Below are 21,815 nucleotides of genomic sequence, written 5' to 3' on the forward strand. Positions count from 1 at the left end.
GCACCATCAGTTTAACTCTTCTAGAATATATGCACAGGTGACCTGATGCTTTGAAAAGATATGATGGCCATCTGCTGAATGGAGCATGTTGCATACTAACAGAATCTGACGAGCAAGTTGGTCAAAAGCAAGAGGCCTGTGCTTGTTCTCCCTTCAGGTTCCTCTGCAGATACTAATGGTCCCTGTGAGTGTGGCTGGAAGTCTTTCTACTGGCAAGTACCGGCATAAAGTTCATGAACCCTTATATTCCCCATTGTGTTTTTATTTGGTAACTTTCATTTTATAACACAAAATGACTGTGGTTTCCAATATTGTATAGGGGTTGTTAGAAACTAGGCAAGAACTGAAGTTTAGTAGATCAGCAAGTGCTAAAGGCACATCTCTAATCACCAGGAGAAGTCAAGGTTTTTAAAGAATAAAGACAGGAAAGGAAAGAACTATTTGCCATTACACAGAGGGGTCCATTAAGTCAAGCAAAATAATGTAGACTTGCAATCCCAATGTGACCACTAGTAAGGGGACAGGAGAACTCTGAAGGTCTTGGAAGTCACTAATAAAGCCAGAGTCAGCGCAGCTTAGTTGGATTACAGGAGGTAGATGACGTCTGTGCAGTATTCTTCCAGGGAGACAGTAGGGTGGGGAATGCAGGAACCTGAGGAGCAGGTTCTTCTTAAGGCAAATCACAGTACTGGTGCCTAGGGCAAGTGCACCATCAAAGAAAGGCCTGGGGGTGGGGGTGGGGAAGAAACAGTAATTCATTGATTCTTAACTGCTTGCAAGGAATTCTCCTACTGTGAAAAACTGGGAAATGGAGGACTGGGAGCTAGATGGAGAAAAGAGTTGTGACCTGGATGACAGGGTGGAAAAGAAAGAAATGCTTTTGCCATCAAGATAAAAGGAAGTCCTCAGGTTGGTACTTCTGCAATTACAGAGTCTCTTTTCTTGCACTCTCCTCCTCTGTGAGGTTGGAAGGTGCAGGAGAAGGGAGGCTGACTTGACTCAGTTGTGTATCCTTCACACCTAGTAGTAGGATAGTGGTTGACAAAGTCTGAAAGCCTTTGCTGAATAAAATGAATGAGTTAAATGTCGAATGAGTGAATATAGGAGGGAAGAAATGAGTGACTGAGGAAGGCAAGAGAACTGAATTTACATGAGAGATACCTGAATAAGATACCCTCAGGCTAGAGCCTTTTGGAAGTTTCTACATAAATTAATCATGGGCAGAAGTAAAACTGTGTAACTCCTCTGTGGAGCAACTGTACTGCATACTTGTGCACCAGATAGACTTAACAAACATGCTCAGAACGAATAAGAATCCATTTACCACGTCTTTCCTCTCTGATAGCTCAATTATCCAACATATCTGAAGGCAAAACAATAGAAATCAAAGGTATATAGCTAGTAAGTTTCCATGTAGTAAATAACTTAAAATTTTCAACAGTGCAAAGACTTTTCTACATTTATGTCACTTACATAAGCTATGCCCACACATTTCTCTGTTTGAAAGAACTTACTTACCAAGTTTCTCAACTTTATTTTTAGAAGTTGAATTCTTCGCTTGCTTCTGAATGATCTAACTTTGTTTCTTTTGGCCTAACAAAAGTTTAAAATCAATAGCTTGCTTAAAGCTGTGCTATAATGGTCCTGAGTTTAACACCGCACAGCTGGAAAGTTCGACCTCAGCAAATGACATCCACGAAGCCAAAAGTTGAAATGTGCTTGGAGGTACAGAGCCTGCTGCTTTGAATTTGGTAAGTCCCCAGTAGTCCATTGAGTCTGTCTGCAGTGCGTCCCTCCTGCTCAACAATGGCTGAGCAAGGCTCCATGATCTGTGACAGCATGGCCTTCCCCTCTGCTCAGCTATACACAGCACATTGGCTGCCACTTCCCCACCTTCACAGCCCCCAGAACTTTGTGTTCTCTTAGCCAACGTTGCAACACTCTTTCTTTCTGGAAAATTTTACATTTTTCCTCTCCCACCCTGGATTGATTGTCTTAACATTGAGATAGAAAGAACGTTCTTACCCTGTCAAAAAACAGGAGCAAGATTCCTCTGAATGAACTCATCCAAGGACAGTTCTTGTCCTCAGAGTTGTTCATTAGTCAAGCTAAGTCTATGCAAATGGATTTTTTTTAATGTGGTTTCCATTGAGAAAGCCTTTAGAGGGATGTGTTGCTCATTGATTGTTTCAAATTCTTGATGGTGACTTGGGATTTTGATTATAAAGCAGTGAGCCAATTCTTTTGGGTCTGAAGATTTTCCACTGTTGCAATAACATGGACTCCCAAAACATCTATGGCCTTTGTCCCAAGAACTGATTCCTTGTTAGAAATTTTTAGGGATAGAAATGTCATTATATCCTGGCTTTGGAAAATGATACTTCTTTCTTTTCAGCTTATCCAGTAGCCATGTGTCTTACTTAGTCAGTAGGCTAAATGGGACTTTGATTTTCCCAGGTGCTGTGGATTTGCTTTGCTTTTTGTAGGTGTACACAGTTGGCTGCAGTTTATAGATGCATTATGTGTGTGTGTGTGTGTGTGTGTGTGTGTGTGGCAGAAGAGAAAGAAGGTGATTAAGGTTGCTTACAACATGCTTTATTTTCAGTGGTATCCTTGTGCTCTGAGCCTTTCTTGAATAAATACTAGTATCTTGGAGTAGTTATTTGCAGTCAGAGCTTAAACTGACGGGATCTTCTCTGCAATGCCTAGATTTCTAAAGGTCCTGCCTCAGCCAAGGGCATGGGGATGTTTTTCTTTCCCTTTCTCCCTTTTTGTCTGTTAAGTCTGTGTGGGAAGGAGAAGGCTGAGATGAAGAGAGGAAACAGAAGAGATAGTAAACACCCAGACACATAGACTGGGGGAAGACATAGGGTAGAAAGTAATTCTGCCTTAACATTTTGCAGTCCTAATCAAAGCTCTAAAATAAAATACTCACTTATCTGGGACAAGCAGGGGCCCAGGGGACTTGTTTTTTCAATTCCTTCCTTTGGCCACCCCTCCCTTCCACTTCCTGATTTCTCACAGCATGGACCACCTGGGTGCAGTTATGCCTAAAAAAGACTAAGGACAGCTCCTTCTGTTGGGCCTATTATTTCCTTGGCCTTGGGTTTCTGAGGCAGAAAGAGTTCACTCGCCACCCCAGAAAAAAAGATTTGGGTTTGTGCATGTTATAAGTAGTCATATGCTGGCATAACAATTTTATCAGTGAGTTCTCTCAGTTTGGCCATTATAGTAAAATATCTAAAATGTCTCTTATTTTTTATCTCTCTATGAAACACCAATGCTTACTCTGACATCCAGAGATACAAGGAGAGGAACATAAGTGTTGGAATACAGCTATTGAATTTCAGAGGCCTTGTGGCAGAATTTATTCAAAATAAGGGTTACATGCATAAAATTACTGGCTGTGGAAAAGAATCAATATTTACTAAGCAAATCTAATGCTCATGATGGCACATAATATTCATTGATATTTTTGGTATGCCTGATACTGTGCTAAGAGTTTTGCAACATCACCTCTTTCAGTCCACATCAAACCACAGGCAGTTACTTTTATTATCCTGAACTATAAAATGAAGAAATCCAGCATGGACACATTATGGAAATCAATCACAATGACTCAATGGCTCTTGAATTTTGATAGAATTGAAGCACAGAAAAAGTCTAGACCCTAATTGTTTACAATTGTATTTTAATTTAGCGGGCTTACATGATAATTCCTAAATGTGATTTTGAAAGACAGACATTTTCCCAGCTATGTCTAGGCAGTTAGGTGTAAAGAGAAGTGATATTTGTACTATTTCTTTTCTTCTTTTTTTTTAGTTACTAACTTTTTTTTCTTTTTTTCTTTTTCTTTTATTTATTTTTTATTTTTTGACAGGCAGAGTGGACAGTGAGAGAGAGAGAGACAGAGAGAAAGGTCTTCCTTTGCCGTTGGTTCACCCGCCAATGGCCACCGCGGCCAGTGCACTGCGCTGATCTGATGGCAGGAGCCAGGTGCTTCTCCTGGTCTCCCATGGGGTGCAGGGCCCAAGTACTTGGGCCATCCACCACTGCACTCCCTGGCCACAGCAGAGAGCTGGCCTGGAAGAGGGGCAACCGGGACAGAATCTGGCACCCCGACCAGAACTAGAACCCGGTGTGCCGGTGAGCCGTGGCGCCGGCCTGTACTATTTCTTAGAAAGAAGAAACAAAACAGTAAAACAAGTTTTAAAAATGGCAGAAATATGAGCCTCGGACATGTTTTTTTTTTCATTTGGAAGTTGTCTCCTTTATGTTTTCCCTTGTATAGGTCACTGAAGAGGCCCAGGCACTCCAACTTGCAATAGAACACATCCATTTGCAAATAAGAAACACATTTGATTTAATTTGGTGAGTTACATGATTTTCCATCCTAGTCCTTAAAATCTCAGAAACGGAAACCAATGCAACAAACATTAAAAAAAAATCAAGGGTAGGCAATTATGATCTAAAGACCATCAGAACGTAGGTACAATCTTTATAGAAAAAAATTATTTGGTTCATTTCCCCCCGTGTAAATCTCATGCAGCAGAATGCAAGACGGCTAACTGCTGAGTCTTTGATTTAATGAAAATTTAGGGAAAGCAATTCAATTCACTGCAGGGACTGCTCAGTTCTTCCATTATGATTCTTTTTTAATGAGAAAGATGATTGTAAGGATAAACTCCATTCCTCTGAATTTTTACACTAATTACATACAAAGCACCATTTTGGCAGAAGGGGACTTATCTGCTTCAGGCAATACAGTTATCATCTTGTAACCACCCTTCAATCTCCCACATGAACATTGGAGCTGTATGCCAGGAATGCATATTGTTCTATGCCAGCTCTCAGCATGGATAGATGAATACTTAAAGATTTCTGGAATTAACAGTCAACATGGATTCCAGATTAAACAGGAAGACCATCCCTTTCCCCCAGTTTATAGGCTGTCTAGAATGAAACAACCAGAAGAGAATCCATTAGTGACGTATTTAGCATGGGGGAATGAGGGAAGGAGCGTCTCTTGTATAAAGAGAGAGGAAGTGTGCTTGTTTATATGAGGATTCATTAAGAGGAGAACATGGTCTTGCATATTCATGTCAATTTCTTTCAATCTAAAAGTCATGTATCGCTCTAAGTGATGCTGAGAGTTCTGTGCAAGCTATCACTCTATTCGAGATTCCTGTAGTTAAGCACACACAGGATATGCACTCTTGGATACCATAAGTTTGGTTAAGACTGTGGGAGACTCAATTTGGAGTGGTTTCACCTGTAAGTATCACATATGTATAGAATGTGCATATTTTGCATTGTTTGATGGATTATAAACCAGATAGATCTTGCAACACTAGCAAGTTCCTTGGTGTAGATACGTAATTTAGGAAAGTGTAATTACAGTTGTAGTCTAACAAGAAGTGACAATGAAGTGGGAAGGTGTACTTGTGCTTCTTAATATCCATCCTTGGCTGAGGGGGAAAGCTACTGTATTATTCCATCAAGGTAAGCATATTGTTACTGTTGATAGTTAATTTTTTTTTCTTTTTTTTTTTTGACAGGCAGAGTGGACAGTGAGAGAGAGAGAGACAGAGAGAAAGGTCTTCCTTTTTGCCGTTGGTTCACCCTCCAATGGCTGCCGCGGCCGGCACGCTGCGGCCCGCGCACCGCGCTGATCTGATGGCAGGAGCCAGGAGCCAGGTGCTTTTCCTGGTCTCCCATGGGGTGCAGGGCCCAAGCACCTGGGCCATCCTCCACTGCACTCCCTGGCCACAGCAGAGGGCTGGCCTGGAAGAGGGGCAACCGGGACAGAATCCGGCGCCCCGACCGGGACTAGAACCCGGTGTGCCGGCGCCGCTAGGCGGAGGATTAGCCTAGTGAGCCACGGCGCCGGCCCTGTTGATAGTTAATTAATTTTCTTTCTTTTTTTCCCTTTTGGTCAGGTACAATGAAATATATTTTAGATACAATTAAACTCACCACTATTAAGTGTACAGTTTGGGGGCCAGTGCTGTGGTGCAGCCGGTTAATGCCCTGGCCTAAAGCGCCAGCATTCCATATGATCACTGGTTTGAGACCCGGCTGCTCCACTTCTGATCCAGCTCTCTGCTGGGAAAGCAGTAGAAGATGGCCCAAGTCCTTGGGCCCCTGCACCGGCGTGGGAGACCTGGAAGAAGCTCCTGACTCCTGGCTTCGGATCAGTGCAACTCCAGACGTTGCAGCCAATTGGGGAGTGAACCAGAGGATAGAAAACCACTCTCTCTCTCTTTCTGCCTCTCCACTTTCTGTGTAACTCTGATTTTCAAATAAATAAATCTTCAAAAAAAAGCGTGTAGTTTGAAGACTTTCAGCAAATATATGTAGACACATAACCTCTACAGTAATTAAGATACACAAAATAGTGCCATTGTCCCAAAAGTTCCTTTGTGCCCTTTTGCAATTAGTCTTCTTCCCCAGCACCAGGCTGTGGCAACCACTGATTCATTTTCTGTCCTGACAATGTTGCCTTTTTCAGAACATCAGACAACTCTGCAGTATGTAGTTATATGATGTGTAAGTTCTTATGTCTGGCGTCTGGCTTCTTACACTTAATGGAAGATTTTGGGATTAATCTGTATCATTGCAAGTTTCAGGAGCTCATTCGGTTTTATTAATGAGTGGTACTCCATTATGTGAATTTAGTGCAACTTGTTTATCCTTTCATAAGCTGATAGACACTTGGGTTTTTGGCAATTATGAACAAAGCTGCAAAGGATATTTACATATAGTTCTTTGTGTGGACATTGTGTCTACATTTCTCTGAGAGGACTGCAGTTGCTGTATTGTATTGCAAGTGTGGGTTTAACTTTGTAAGAAAATGCTAAGCTCTTTTCCAAAGTGGTGTTACCATTTTGCACTCCCACCAGCAATTGATGAGACTTCTGGTTACTCTACCTACTTGAAGAGAGTTTGCTAAAAGTGTGTTCTGATTTACTCTTGTGAGTTTCTCCACCAAATTTCTAGTGTGTATACACACACACACACACACACACACACACACACCGCCAACCCCAAACCTGCTCCTGTGGAGCAGCTACCAAGGATTCATTTCATTTCAGAAATCCCTGAGGTACAATCTTTCTATGCTATGGGGGCTAAAGCCCTCCAATCATATTTAAGAATAAAAATAAATGTGACCTGACAAGGAACAGAAATGGAGGTTTGCCAAGTAATTCCCACAAGGGGAACTTTTTTAAGAGTGTCCAATGAATACTACCTCACCAGACTTCAGTAACTGACAGCAATATTTCCTCCACGGCTCCCAGAGGAGTTATAATTCAGTATTTATATTCACCAAGTGCTTTCTTATTCTGCCAACCCACGGACAATCCTTGCTCTTCAGGGGTTCAGTCAAGGTTATCCAGGGAATTTGGATCTGGGCTGTGAGAGCAGAGCAGAAAATCCTAGATCCTGGTATAATTTTGTTTACTGTTCTAGTCTGTGATTTTCACTGACTACAGTAAGCATTAAATGAAGACAAGGCCAAAGATTTACAGAAGCAGAGCAGTAACCACAGAACCAGGGAGGGGAGAGCTGCAGGTGACTCTTAGTATGTGACAGACCGTGAAGTTTCCAAGACTTAGTTCGTATGAAGTCCTATATTTCTTCTCATTACATAAATATTCTAAATCTTGCCATATTGGTAATAGAGAGTCTCTAATTGTATGTAAGAAGTGTCATATTTCCAAAGAGAACAAATATGAAGCCTGCCCCTGATTTGGAAGAGGCAATTATTACCTTCCCATTAACGCTTCCTTAGCCACCACTAATCTGCAGACCCGCCTTGCTTTCTCAAACAAAAACAAAAAAGGAGAAATCCTTTTTGGCACCTTCTGTGACACATTCATTTAAAAGGCTGGGGACCATTGGACATGAGTTACAACCAGCTACTGTGCATAGACAAAGCTGTTGTTTTTAGATATTTCTCTCATTTCGTTTGAACTACTTCAGAGCTGCAGGTGGCAAGAGGAGGATGGTGGTAAGAAGGGACTGGCAGATGGTGAGTCCTTACAAAACCCAACTGACTCCGTTTCTTCCATACTCAGATTTGAACTTGGACCTCTAGGATTTCCATCTTCTGAAATTTAATGTTCAAAATGAGAACACTTCTCTTGAAGCATAAGACACGCGATCCACTTTTTGGTATTCTGCTTTTGAAAAAAATGAAAATAATTCTACAAGGTGATATTTCTGAGTGCTCCATTTGTACTGTTAGAGATGTGTTTTATTTTTACATTCACATAAGGAAATATATAAATGATTCAATAAATACTTTCATGTTTATGTTTCAAGAATTCACTTGGAAGCAAAATACATGCCATACTCATTAGGTTGCTTTTAGCTGGGAGCTTGTCTTTTATTCAAAATTGGAAGAGCTTATAAAAATACTTCTCAGTGAAAAAGCAAAACCTGCAGAACCAGTCTCCAAGAATACTAATGTTGTTTGTTACTCTAATAATGCTCAGTGGTGGTGACAACTTATTTTTTCCAGGGCTTGTATATAAAAAGAGGCAGAAACTTCTGATCCTCTTCATGCTGTCCTTTGTGACTCCATTCATGACTTGAGGAAGAAAACAAGGACTAAAAGCCTTTTCTTTTTACTTTCTGCACCTACTCTTTCATTTTCCACCAACAAATTACTCATTGATGAGGAAAGTGGGGATTGCAGATAAAGAGTAGAACTTCCTAGAAAAATCCATATGTTTTTGGAAGCTTCACTGTATTTTCTTGATATTCCTAAAGTCATACTTTGTATGGACTAAATGAATTGTTTGGGTTTTTAGAAGCATTTCAATGGGTATATTTTAATCTCCTGAATAACTTCTTAAATGGGTTACAATTAAACTATCGAAGTAATAGCTTTCTAAATTGCATCTAATTTCTCAAACAATATAATGTCAACTACCTTTTGAAATACACCTCTTTCTACAAAGTTGAATTACTGAAGCCTTTTCTGTGAACAGTAACAATTTTTTGAATTTTAGAACCATCTGTAAGAAAAGCTAGTTCCAATCATGAAAAAAACTAGACTTAAAATTTGTTCAATAGATAAAAAAATTTAAGAGTATGATACTCAAATTTTTGTATAAATCAATATTCAAGGGCAAGTTCAAAGCTTCAGTTCATACTGGATCTTATACTAGAACCTCTTCCTTCAGCCTTTGATCGTTGGCCCAATGCAAATTTGATAAGGAGAATTCAGTTTAACTTTGAAGTCAAATTTTGGCAGGGTTTTTGTAATAACATCATCACTAATGCTTTTAAAGTGCTTCTTTCATTTATCACATTGTGTTTAAGTGTGACAATCATAAATTTTTAGAAACTGTATGAGTGAAATTATAAAGAGAGATTTGTTTAAAAATATATTCTGATGTCTAACTTCTTGCTGTGATGTGTCCCAAGGTGGCATGAAATTCATCTGGGTGCCTAGCAGGGTAGGTGATGACTGCTCAGAGAGGTAGGAAGACCAGTGCCTTTCAGAACACGCACCCCTCGTAGTGCTCTGGGAAGGGAGGTGAAATTGTGGCCATAAAAGATCTTCCCCTGTGTACACAAGACTCTTTTTCTGTTGTCCAATTCCCCCTAAATCTTGAGGTGCCTAAATGAAAAGATGAGGATGTTTCCAGATCACAGGATTGAATTAGCCTATGCAAGAGTGATGTAATTATTGTGTTGATTTCCAGATGTGAGCTTAATGCCAGCCTATTCAAACCTCTAAAGATGAAGCTTAAAACAAATAAACACTCTGAGTAAACATCCAACTATAGACACGCCAGCAAATTTGGTGATAATCTGAGGCAATGGTAACATCTCTATAGAGCCTTTTAGAAATTCTATCAGCAATTGAGATCAACAGAATTTCCTCAGGCTTTTTAGCCTTCCCTTTCCAATGAGCCTCCAAATCTCTTGCTGCTCCTAGTTTGGGGTCACTTTTCATTTTTCTTCCTGCCCACTCACTCACCTTCTCCCTAATTTGTGTATGACAGGCTCCTGACTACACTACTGTATCTCTTTAGACTTAATACTCCAGGGCTGGTTTTTTTATTCGGGGGTTTTGAAATTCAGGATAAATTTTTTTCCTTGTGTTTGAAAGAGTCTCTCCGCCCTCCTGTGATCTCCCTTGAAACGAACATGGAGACAAAGGGTGGGCCCTGCAGGTGCACAGCCCTCACAGCCTAGGCTCCAGGCGTTTTCATCACTCCTTAATCCTATCTGTGAGTAGGTTCTAGGGGCCATTTGAGCCTTGCTTTCCTCGTTTATAAAATTTTGGAAAACAATAACTATTTCCTTGAACTGAATGAATAAAAGAGAGTGGCTGGCACATTATGAAGGCTCGGTATGTGGTAGCATTATCATTAACTTTGGCTCTTTTTCTACATTTAGTGTTCCATGTTTTCTGGTCTCTACCTTAAATTTTTTAAGTTCTCTTTCAGAATGGCTTAGTTTTTTTTTTTCTGATGTAGGTTTCATTAAATCTCAGGACTTCTAGAAAGCAAGCTGGACAAGAAACCAAAGACTCACTACAATTCACTTAGTGTAGACCTTTTGGATCTAAAAATCCAGTAAGGCAGATAAACTTATCACTCTCACATAACATTTCTATAATAATATTAGGGTATTGCAAAGGTGTTCTGAACTTAAACTTATTAATCAATTATACTCCTGAATAGTTTTATTCTTTTAATATTGATCCAAGCTCTTATTAAGCTTGATTCAGTTCCCTCTTTCTGATATGGCCAAGTTAAACATTCTTCATGTTAACAGTAAATCATAAGTACTTTTCCCATTATATACTACTTCCATTTCCATTCTTGAGGAGTCCTGTGTTGGTTTGGGACACCAAGGATGAAATGGTGGGGATAACTGTTAGATAACACATTCATACAATTCAAAATGATTAGCTTCCAAATCATGCAGAGTCTATACAGCTAAGATTCAATGATTAGAATCCAAATAAGGAAATATAAAAATTACAGCTAAAAAGGTCTTTAAAAAAGTGTCACTATTAACATTTATATAAACAGCTTATTTGTTATTAAGTTGTATAATAGTCTTCCAATGTATTAATGATTATTTTTCAATGCATATTTTATTGTCAACAGCTAGTTTAGGGGAAAATTATTGGCTACTTCTGAGTCACATATGAAAGCTTTTATACCAGTGATATAATTACAAGGTTATAAAGCATGCCCTCCAGTGCTCGCTTCGGCAGCACATATATAAAGCATGCCCTCCAGGGGTTTTCCTGAGTTCTTTCAACTGCAACAGTCCCTTAGAAAAGTTTTGCTCACACTGACACTTAGAGGCCTTTTTTTTTTTTTTTTTTTTTGATCTCCTTATTTTTACTTAAAATAATTTAATATTATACCTGACCACTTATGGTAGTCTTCTTAACCTTCCATGTGTTGTTACCAGAATTACTGTGTTTACAATTTTATCTTTCTTTTTGTCACTTTCCCAAATAACATATGTTTGTTTGCAATTCCCTTGTATGTCTCAGAACTGGTATTATGTAGGATAGCTGCAATTGGACCTGTTCCAGGTTCCAAGACAGCTGGTATTTAGATTCATTGAGAAGTACAAGGAATGTTAAGAGGAATTCAAATATTGGGAAACTGTACATTTCTGTGTATACCTGCATTTCTTACATTCCACCGAATTTATACAATTTATGTTTCTTTGTGATCTATTCATTCATATTGTTTGCTGTATTACTGAAAAATAGAAAAGTGAGATTTGGAGTTTTGAATTGTATTACTGACATAAGTGAAAAAAATGATATAGTTGCGACTCATCATCCTTGATGCATTTGCAAGCTTACCTTGTCTGACAGCCAGTGTGGTAGTATACACCAAGAAAAGAAGGATGTAATTGAGGAAACTCTGGAAGACTGGTGTGTTGGCATGGAAATCTTCTGCTAGGTACTTGCTGGTCAAGCCAATTCCACAAATAAGAAGGGATAACACCTGGCCCAGAGCCACAGAGATTAACATCTCCCTGAGAAATAGAGAGAAACACAGCAAAGATCAGCAGGAAGTCATTAAAACAATAATAGTTAAAATGTATTCAGCACTCCTCCTGAACACTGGAGTAAGTGCTCTAAATACATGTCCTTTAAGTCCATCACAATAATCCTACGAGGAGGATGCAATTATTACTGAGAATTTACAGTGGTGGGAACCAGTGCTTAAAGTAATTATCATAGTCACATTACTAGGAAGTGGCAAAACTGGAATTTGAGACAAAATATCTCCAAAGAAAGTTGGCTTCTGGACTGCACTCTGGACCTGTCAGGGGGAAATAAACATACTGACACCCATCATTTTGATGCTCACTTAGCGTTAACCAGATGTTTGGTGATGCCCAGAGAGTAGCTGAACATTGTCTAGGAGGGACCATATTTCAGGATTTTGTACCAATACATTGAAATCCTGGAGCTGGAATCATACAGGTGAAAGGGCTCTAGGAACTCCTGAAAACTAAAAAGGGCAGCCTCCTGCCAGACCCTGGAACTCAGTTAGCTGCAGGAAGTTTTAATAAGCATTAGATCTCTAAGCACTGGCCTCTCTTTTGGCCAAGTTATAATTGCCTTGGCTTACACATTAAAATTGGTGCTCAGAAAGAGGCTTCAGTACTATGATGATGTAATGAAAGCTTTCAGATTATGCATTTTCTGGGGCTTTTTCATAGCCACTGCTCCTGTAGAACATGCAGTGAAGGCTATAAGCAAGAATTAAGGCATTCATCTTTCATAGAAATAAAATGTCTACACTCACTGTACAGTCTCACACATACACACGCATACACACACACACACACATTTTGACATAGGAGAAGCCCTTGGAAATACAAAGCAGATTTCTACCTGCCTTGAATGTCTCTCCTGATTCTCCTGGTTTATTTATAGAAATAGCAATAGAAAATAAGCAAGCACTTAGTACTTTTAAACCAAAACATTTTAGGCAGAGGATTTGCAATGTTATAAGCATTTCTTCCCCCATGGCTAACATGAATCCATTTTTCTGGAAGCAGAACAGAGCCCTGGACAGTACTTTGGGGGTACTTTGCCTCGAAAAAAGAAAATTATCAGGCCCAATATATTAAGTCCATCTATTTCCATGAGGAGGAAAACTTAAGGCAAGGTTTATGCAATCATGGAGGACACTTTTCTAAGGCTGATCTCTTTCCCCTGACCACTGAATTCAACCTGTATACAAGAGTCAAAGACATATTTTTTTAAAGATTTGTTTATTTATTTGAAAGGCAGTGTTGGCACCACCCACCAAGGCACAGCACCAGCCCCTCAAAGGCATATTTTTAAACATAAATTTAAAATATCAGTTTGCTGCCTGAACTCCTACAACAGGATGCAGTGATCTGTAAGGCCCATGGTAGACCATCTGCAAAGACAACAGCCTTTTCAACATTCATTCTGCTCCCCCTAAAGGGAGGTGGGATCTAGTTTTCTTTCTCTGGAAGCCAAGGAGGGCTTGTTTTGACCAACAGAAGGTGAGGGAAGGAACATCATGTGACCTCCGGGCTGAAGCCATAAGAAACTGTGCAGTTTTCATTTTTTACCTCTTATGATAGAATTTCCATGTAAAGAAACTGGAGGCAGACTGTTGAATGTTGAAAGATCGTGTGGAAAGAGAAAGAGAAGTCTAGTCATTGCCTGAGCTAAAGTGCCAGTCATGTCAGTGAGGACTTTGGATCCTTCTGCCGAAGTCAAGCTATGCCAACCCACGCCTCATGGAGCACAGAAGAATCATACTGAGATTGCAACCCAACTGGAGAACTGTGAAAAACAATCAGTGATGTTCATTTAAGGCCTGAGGTTTTACAGTAGTTTGGTACACAGCTATAGAGCAAATAATTTCCTGAATGCACTCCCTCTACTCTTACCATCTCTGCACCTTCACCCCCCTCCCCCCGTTATTCCTCTGTGAAGCCAGAGCTGCAGGCAGAGACCCACTTGCACTTCAACAATGAGTCACGGTCTTCTTTTCCTGCATTCCTTTGCACATGTTATTATTTCTAGAACGTTCATTGTTCCTTTGTCAGGCTGACTCCTATTCATCTTTCAAGATTTGGCTCATATGTTCCCTACTGTCTCTTCCCTGGGACACATCACCTTTATTACTTCTCTTTCATTGCATTGTAATTGCTGCTTTTACGCCTCTTTTGCCTCTGCCAGGCTATGAAGTCTGCACAATGTCCTGCATTCTATCTACAGTTGGGCAATATCATTCAGGAGACATAGAGAGTGGAAGGATTCTGAGACAATACAGAGGTAGGTGTAGGCAGGTTTTTGTAACAAAAGGGTGATTAAAAAACAACAACAACAACAACAACATAGAGGTAGAGACAAGCACCAGAACTAACTCAAGGATGTTAAGAGACTAACTCAAGGCTACTCAAGAGAAAAGTGATCAACTGATAAAGTCATGATTAGTTAATTTTAGAAGAAAGCTGATGCTTCAGGTATATTGAACTTGCGCCGCCAGATGAACTTCCAAATGATCCAGCAGCATTAGGAACATAAGATCAGAGTTGGGCAGAGTCAGCAATAAGGAGATACTTACGTGGAAACTGTACTCATGAAAGAGTTGGTTAAAGTTCTGGAATGTATAATATCACCAAGGAAGCTAGGGTAGGAGAGAAAAAAAAGAGGGCTTTGGGGATAATCCTTGGGGAATCCCAAGATTGCAGTTGGGAGAGGAAAAAGAATCTGATGACTGGAATCGGAAGTGGTTAGAGAGTGAAGATGTCCAGGGTAGTTGTTTGTGTCAAAGAAACCAAGACAATAGATACACTTGTTAAGGAAACACCTTTATTTTATTTTTTAAAAAATTTATTTATTTATTTGAAAGGCAGAGTTACAGAGACACAGAGTTAGAGATTGGCTGGAGCTATGCAGACCTAAGCCAGGAGCCAGGAACTTCCTCCTGGTCTCCCACACAGATGCAGGGGCTCAAGGATTTGGGCTATCTTCCATGGCTTTCCCAGGCCATAACAGAGAGCTGGTTGGAAGTGGAGCAGCCAGTGCCCATGTGGGATGCCGGCACTGCAGGTGGCTGCTTTACCCGCTACACCACAGTGCCAGCCCCAGGAAACACCTTTATTATTTAATGTTATTCAGAGGAAGCAAGATTGACAAGAGGTGATTTATAGTCATTACCAGCCCTTAAAAGACCAGTTTTGGTTAAGAGGAGAATATCAGAGCAATATTGGTGCCATGGAAACCAAGAGAACAGAGCATTTCACTGGGGAATAGTGTATAGTGATAAGCTGATAGGAATCGGTGAAAAATAAAAGATGTTGAGCTTGAAGAATTTTGAAGAATCCAAAGAACTTTTTTTTAAAACTTTTATTTAGTAAATATGTTTCCAAAGTACAGTTTATGGATTACAATGGCTTGCCCCCCATAATTTCCCTCCCACTCGCACCCCTCCCATCTCCCACTCCCTCTCCCATTCCATTCACATCAAGATTAATTTTCAATTCTCTTTATAGACAGAAGATCGATTTAGTATATATTAAGATTCCATCAGTCTGCACCCACACAGAAACACAAAGTGTAAAATACTGTTTCAGTGCTAGTTATAGCATTAATTCACATTGGACAACACTTTAAGGACAGATCTCCCACATGAGGAGTAAGTACACAGTGACTCCTGTTGTTGACTTAACAATTTGACACTCTTGTTTATGGCGTCAGTAATCTCCCTAGGCTCTAGTCATGAGTTGCCAAGGCTATGGAAGCCTTTTGAGTTTGCTGACTTCGATCTTATTCCGACAGGGTCATAGTCAAAGTGGAAGTTCTCTCCTCCCTTAGGAGAAAGGTACCTCCTTCAGAATCCAAAGAACTTTTGAAGTTTAGCCATCATGTAATACAATAATAAAACCAATTAAATAGTAGTGTCCAAATGGTTTTTAAATTCATTTAGAGTAGATTCATGATTATCCTATCACTGGGTCAGTCTTAATGATTATTTGCATAATAATGGACAGTCCAAGGGGAATAGAAATGGGCAGAGTTAAGCCAAGTATGTCAGAGAGTAGCTCCTGGTACAGAGGATATCTCTTGGAGAATGCTGTGTACAGTGTATCCCTTTGGGAAAATAAGTGAAAGTTAATGCTGTGATGTGTGGATTCCTACATGGTATTCAAAACCTTGGCAACATATTATGCTTTCCCTGAACAAAATCAAGCCATAAAATGATATTGTTTACAAAAAATAAGTTTTCTTTTGTATATATGCCGATATTCTGTAAACTAGTGTTCTCTAAGCCATACACTCCACATGCAAAGATGAATAAGGTACAGACTTTGTTGCTAGGGATCTATCAAACCAAGATTTTGGAGCAAGGTTCCCAAACAACTTAGTACAAAATGGAGCCAGTTGAGGTGACATAACAATAATAATTCCTATTTAATATGTTCTTACAATGTGGCAAGTCCTGGGCTTAAGTTAAATGTACCATTTTATTTAATCTCAGAATAATCTTATCAGGCAGATATTTTGTTCCACTTTATAGATAATTAAAAAGATACTTACAGAGGTTAAGTAACCAGAACAAGGCTACAAAGCAAATAAGGGAAGAGTTTGGATGGAAATTAGGTTATATTATTCCAAATCCTAGCTTCTTAATTAATATGCTATTCTACCATTATGCTGCCTCCCCACCCCCAAAATGGCTCTTGCTCTCATACAGTGCAGAGAGTATAGTGCTAGAAACCTAAGTGGCTGGTTTCCAGAAATATTCTGGAGAAGATAAAGATAAAACATCTTGCCAGACTGAGTCTCTGGTGAAAACCCTTCCACCAAGGTTATCTGTTATGTGTGCCTTTCAACAAGAGGTTGATAAAAGCCTATTCTTGTTTCTTTAGCTGAACAAAATAGCAAATCTGCTGTATTCAATTTTTGCTTTTAATTAGTGGCATGCCATTCAGCTGTTGCTGGTGTGATTGGATAGAGAATGTAAATTATGGTTTTATCGGTTATGCTAATGAACAAGATGTGCAAAAGGAATTTTTGATCAGATTAGCTCATTAGTACTTTCTCAACTGCATGCAACTAGATGTTGTAGCTATTGCAATCATCATATCTGAGCTAGTTATTAGCATCATAAAACAAAAATAAGTAAATAAATAACTAAATAAAAATTTTAATAACCTTTAAATACATTAATGGTGACAGTGGACTGACCATTCTTCGGTCCTATCATCTTGCCTCCATTGAATTCTTTTTTATGTAAGATTTACATATTTATTTATTGGAAAGTCAGAGTTAACACAGAGAGAGAAGGAGAGGCAGAGAGAGAGAGAGAGAGAGAGAGGTCTTCCATCCGCTGGTTCACTCCCCAGATGGCTACAACTGCTGGAGCTGTGCCAATCCGAAGCCAGGAACCAGGAGCTTCTTCTGGGTCTCCCACACAGGTACTGGGGCCATCTTCTATTGCTTTCCCAGGCCATAGCAGAGAGCTGGATCAGAAGTGGAGCAGCTGGGACTCGAACCAGTGCCCATACAGGATGCCGGCACTGGAGGTGGCAGCTTTATGCTACTACGCCACAGCGCTGGCCCCTGAATTCTTTTTTATTCTGTATTGGTCCAGGAAAATTCATTTGAAGATGCATTACACAGAAATTTTCTCCTTATGCTCTCTTCTCTTTTAGGATCTCTGTAGTCCACTTGCTCTTACCTTATCCCACTTAACTATATTCTTCCTCAGGCTACCACTACAGTTGATTGGGGATCTTTTTGCCTAAGTCCTTGTTACATGATGTCCTCTTTAGTCACTACCTGCTTCCCAAGCTTCCCATGGCTGAGTCAGATGTCCTCATCTGTATGTCCCCATCTCTACTTGCACTTACCCTACCATGACCAGAGGGAATATATTTTACTCATTATGTTCCCAGTACTTCCATTACTGTTGGGCAGAAAGGAAATAGATGATCAATAAATAACAATGAATGAACAAATTTATGAGTGAACAAATATTTGTAAATTAAAAGGGCATAGTCTTGGGAAGATTTGAAAGATGGCTGCTTATCTTATCTTGAAAAATTACTATCCCTAAAAGACAAAAACAATCTTGTTTTTACTGTATTCCATCTGCCAGTTAGACACTGAGATTAATAAGCCATTTTCTGGTGGTGCATTTCTGAAAAAGCCTGTTAAGGTGTTATCTTTCAAAAAATGATGCTAAATATGGTACTGGGTGGAATTTTGCACAGCATGCTGTTGGTTATTCATATAGTATACAGAATAGCACAACAGATGCATTCTACCTTAAGATACACAGTCCCTATAATTTTAGTAGCAGAAATGGAGAGGAGGGTATGATACACATTTTCATCTTATTTGTTTATGCATTTAAAAGGACATCCTACCTATTTTAAATTCAGAAGGACTAGACAATGAAAAATGCATGAGTCTCAGTAGAAATAGTGCTGCTGGAAGCTGAATACCTGTAATAATAGAGCTTGTATTCATAAAGTCTGACATAACCATTATCATTGGCACTTTGTTCTGTTAAAGAAACAGACTTTAGGATTTTGCAAATAAACTTGTATTACAAAAGATATATTCAAAATAATAAGAGTTAAAATATAGATCAGATTGTTTTCTTCTCTTAGTTTTAAGAATACATCCCTCCAAATGGTATGACGAATTGTATGAAATATTGAGAAATTTCAAGTTAGTGTTACATAATCTTACTGCTTTGCAATTCTTCAGTATGAGTGAATTGATTATGCTATCATCTTGAACTAGAGTGAATCCACCTTTCATCTGACCCCTATTCCCAGGCAATTCATGGCAGATCTGAGTCAGCATATGAATTCAGATGTGCATATATATTTACTACTTACTTCCTGTACCAAAACCAGTACCATTCTAATGTGTCAGAAACATGTTCTACTATGGTCTTTGACAAGATTCTTGTTAGTAGAAGTTAGGTCATTGACTTCTAGCAGTTCTTTGCCTAAAGGTTTTATCGATTCAATCATTAACTGGACTTCTCTGTAATAAGATTATTAAACAAGAAGTAAATATACACTTCTGAAAGTTTAACATCAATTGGGATTTTCTGTCTGAGATTCTGTATTCATGGAATTGAATCTATCCTTTGGCTCTGTGGTAGCTATTGCATTTGTTTTTCTCATTAGATGGAAGAATCCCAGTAAGTTACAAGGAAACCCTCCTAAACAGACAGTTTTAGCAGGTCCATGTGGTACTAAGTGTAAGAGATATTTGAAACTGTTGTGTGAAAGGGTAACTCATAAATACTCATGGATGCTGTATGTTTTAAGTCCCGACAGGCAGAACATAAGAGTGAAAAGGTATCAAATAGGGAGTTAGATGCCACTGGTTACATGGCTTTTACTAATTCAAAGCTCTATGATCTTGGATATTTCCCACTCTGGGAGGATTTCTCCATGTAAAGTATGGATATTATGACTGGTGTCTATATGTATGACACCTCCAGTGCTCTGTTTCAAATTTGTTTGGTCTCACCCAATCTCCAGAATCTCTTGTTATTTTCTATAGTCAGTATAACTGACTACAAGGATTAAAAATAAAATTATATGGGCACAACTCAAGGGCCCTGTGCCTCATGCCAACACCATGTACCTTATGCCTTAAGTCCTGGGGATTCCAAGTGAAGATGAGGATCAGTTTGTGGGAATCTACTTGGGGCTCACTCATGAGTGACTACAAGGTATAGTGGAATTATTGCACTTGACCAATAGGGAACTCTAGCAAATAGACAAATTCTTCCTTCATCTTCCCCCAGGAAAGTTGTACTGAGGAGCAATCACTCACGCAGATTCTTTGAATTTTAATCTGCCTCTCAAGGTGCTCTGTTGTGTACTGTGTGCCTAGGTATCATCTCTCCCTCTTTCCTTCCTCAATCTAGCTCCTACATATTGCACCTAGTTAAGAAATAACATGCAAGCCTTTGTCCGCTTTCTGGGGAACTCAGGTTAAAATAATGAGATTTATGCTTCCTTCTACTATCTAACGCTGACTTTCAGAAGACATTGGTGCGTACATATCAATTCTTGAAATGTATATATTTGATCTTAAAGTCTATTATCTTTGTATATTTGATAAAAGTCTTTGGTAGCTGAGTTATAGCTCATTTTTTACATGCAAATTTGGTGGATTCAGGAATTCACCAAAGAGAAATAGAAAAGTAAAAAGCATATTCCAAGACCTGCTGGCTAGGGTAATAAATGCTTGATCTTGCCTCTAATGGCTGTAGAGGGGCATAGAACAAAAATAAGTGATACCATCTAAAAACTATATACCCCAGTATATCTACATAAAGCTGCTATCTATTATTGGAAGATTTCAGCATTTAAAATTAGGCAAAGCAAATATGAAAAGGTTTCTTGGAGAATGTAATTTTGAATCCTTTAAAAATAAAACTAACTGGAAAAATTCAATTTGACATTAAGAAGTTGGCATATCATGGCAGGAAAGGGAAGGCTGTGGTGTCTGGGAGTCAGGGATCAACAAAGAATCATTTGGCTGGCCAGGAAGAAATCACAATCATAAAGGAGGTGGGTAAAGAGAGGTAAATGGCAGAGGGATTTAAAGAGCAGGGCAGACTTTTAATTCAGCAGGGTGCATTTCTTGGCATTTCTGAGCAGGAAAAATAAAGCCAGCATGAACCATAATGTCCTCACATTTTTCTGCTGGTTCCATCAATTAGAATCAAATCCTGCTTTCATTATGATGAAAAAAATTTTTCAACAAGAGGAAAGATTGATGAACTGGATATCTCTGTGCAAGTGAGACATCCTCACTAACTCCATTAACTTTACAATGTAAGACAGGCTAGATACATTTGCACCACTATCCCAACATTGCAAAGCTGTAGTTTCTTAAATATTCAGTGTGACTTTCCATGCATCTTTCAACATTATCTGCTAACGGAAGACTGAATTTTAGACCCTGCCATCTTGATTTCTCTGGTCTTAAAATTATCTTAACAACCACATGAAGAATTTTTATCCCAGTAGGATAAGGAATTTAATCATTGAATTACTAAGAAGTATTAATTGAGGCTGATTAAATAATTTTTATTAGATTTAATGAGAATGTTTAAAAATGTGTTGCATGATTTTACATCTCAACTGTTATGGCTACTGAAGCTTACAAGTTGCTTGTTAACACCGTGTCAGGCAATATCTTAAGGTATGTTGTATACTTACAGGGAAATCCACCTATGATAAAAGTGGAGGTAAATCCATACTTAAAACTATCTTGTAGCCGGCGCCGTGGCTCAATAGGCTAATCCTCCACCTTGCGGCGCCGGCACACCGGGTTCTAGTCCCGGTTGGGGCACCGGATTCTGTCCCGGTTGCCCCTCTTCCAGGCCAGCTCTCTGCTATGGCCAGGGAGTGCAGTGGAGGATGGCCCAGGTGCTTGGGCCCTGCACCCCATGGGAGACCAGGAAAAGCACCTGGCTCCTGGCTCCTGCCATCGGATCAGCGCGGTGCGCCGGCTGCAGCGGCGGCCATTGGAGGGTGATCCAACGGCAAAGGAAGACCTTTCTCTCTCTGTCTCTCTCTCTCACTGTCTACTCTGCCTGTCAAAAAAAAAAAAAAAAAAAAAACTATCTTGTTTTAATTACAAGCTTTGTTTAATATTTTTGCTACATATAATTAGGTACCATGAATCCCTTTTGATATCAGAACATCTACTCCTATGTCACAGAATCTCATATAGCTTTAAAGGCCAGCCATCTAAAGGAGTCAGTCACAAA

At 39.4% G+C, this 21,815-nt stretch overlaps 1 protein-coding gene across 4 annotated transcripts in view; it reads right to left on the reverse strand.

Moving 5' to 3' along the window:
* Window positions 1-21,815, reverse strand: part of SLC35F1 (solute carrier family 35 member F1) — a 586,228-nt gene that overhangs the window by 172,327 nt on the left and 392,086 nt on the right. For all 4 annotated transcript variants that reach the window (XR_016234523.1, XM_089333727.1, XM_002714777.6 and 1 more), the window contains one exon: window positions 11,858-12,033. Coding sequence is in view for 3 of the 4 variants with exons in the window: in XM_002714777.6 (XP_002714823.1) it covers window positions 11,858-12,033 (176 nt within the window). In the remaining variant the exon portion in view is untranslated. The remainder of the gene's footprint in view (window positions 1-11,857; window positions 12,034-21,815) is intronic.

The sequence above is a fragment of the Oryctolagus cuniculus genome, chromosome 5, assembly GCF_051225735.1.
Source record: "Oryctolagus cuniculus isolate XC-2025 breed Fujian yellow rabbit chromosome 5, ASM5122573v1, whole genome shotgun sequence".
NCBI classification, from domain to species: domain Eukaryota; kingdom Metazoa; phylum Chordata; class Mammalia; order Lagomorpha; family Leporidae; genus Oryctolagus; species Oryctolagus cuniculus.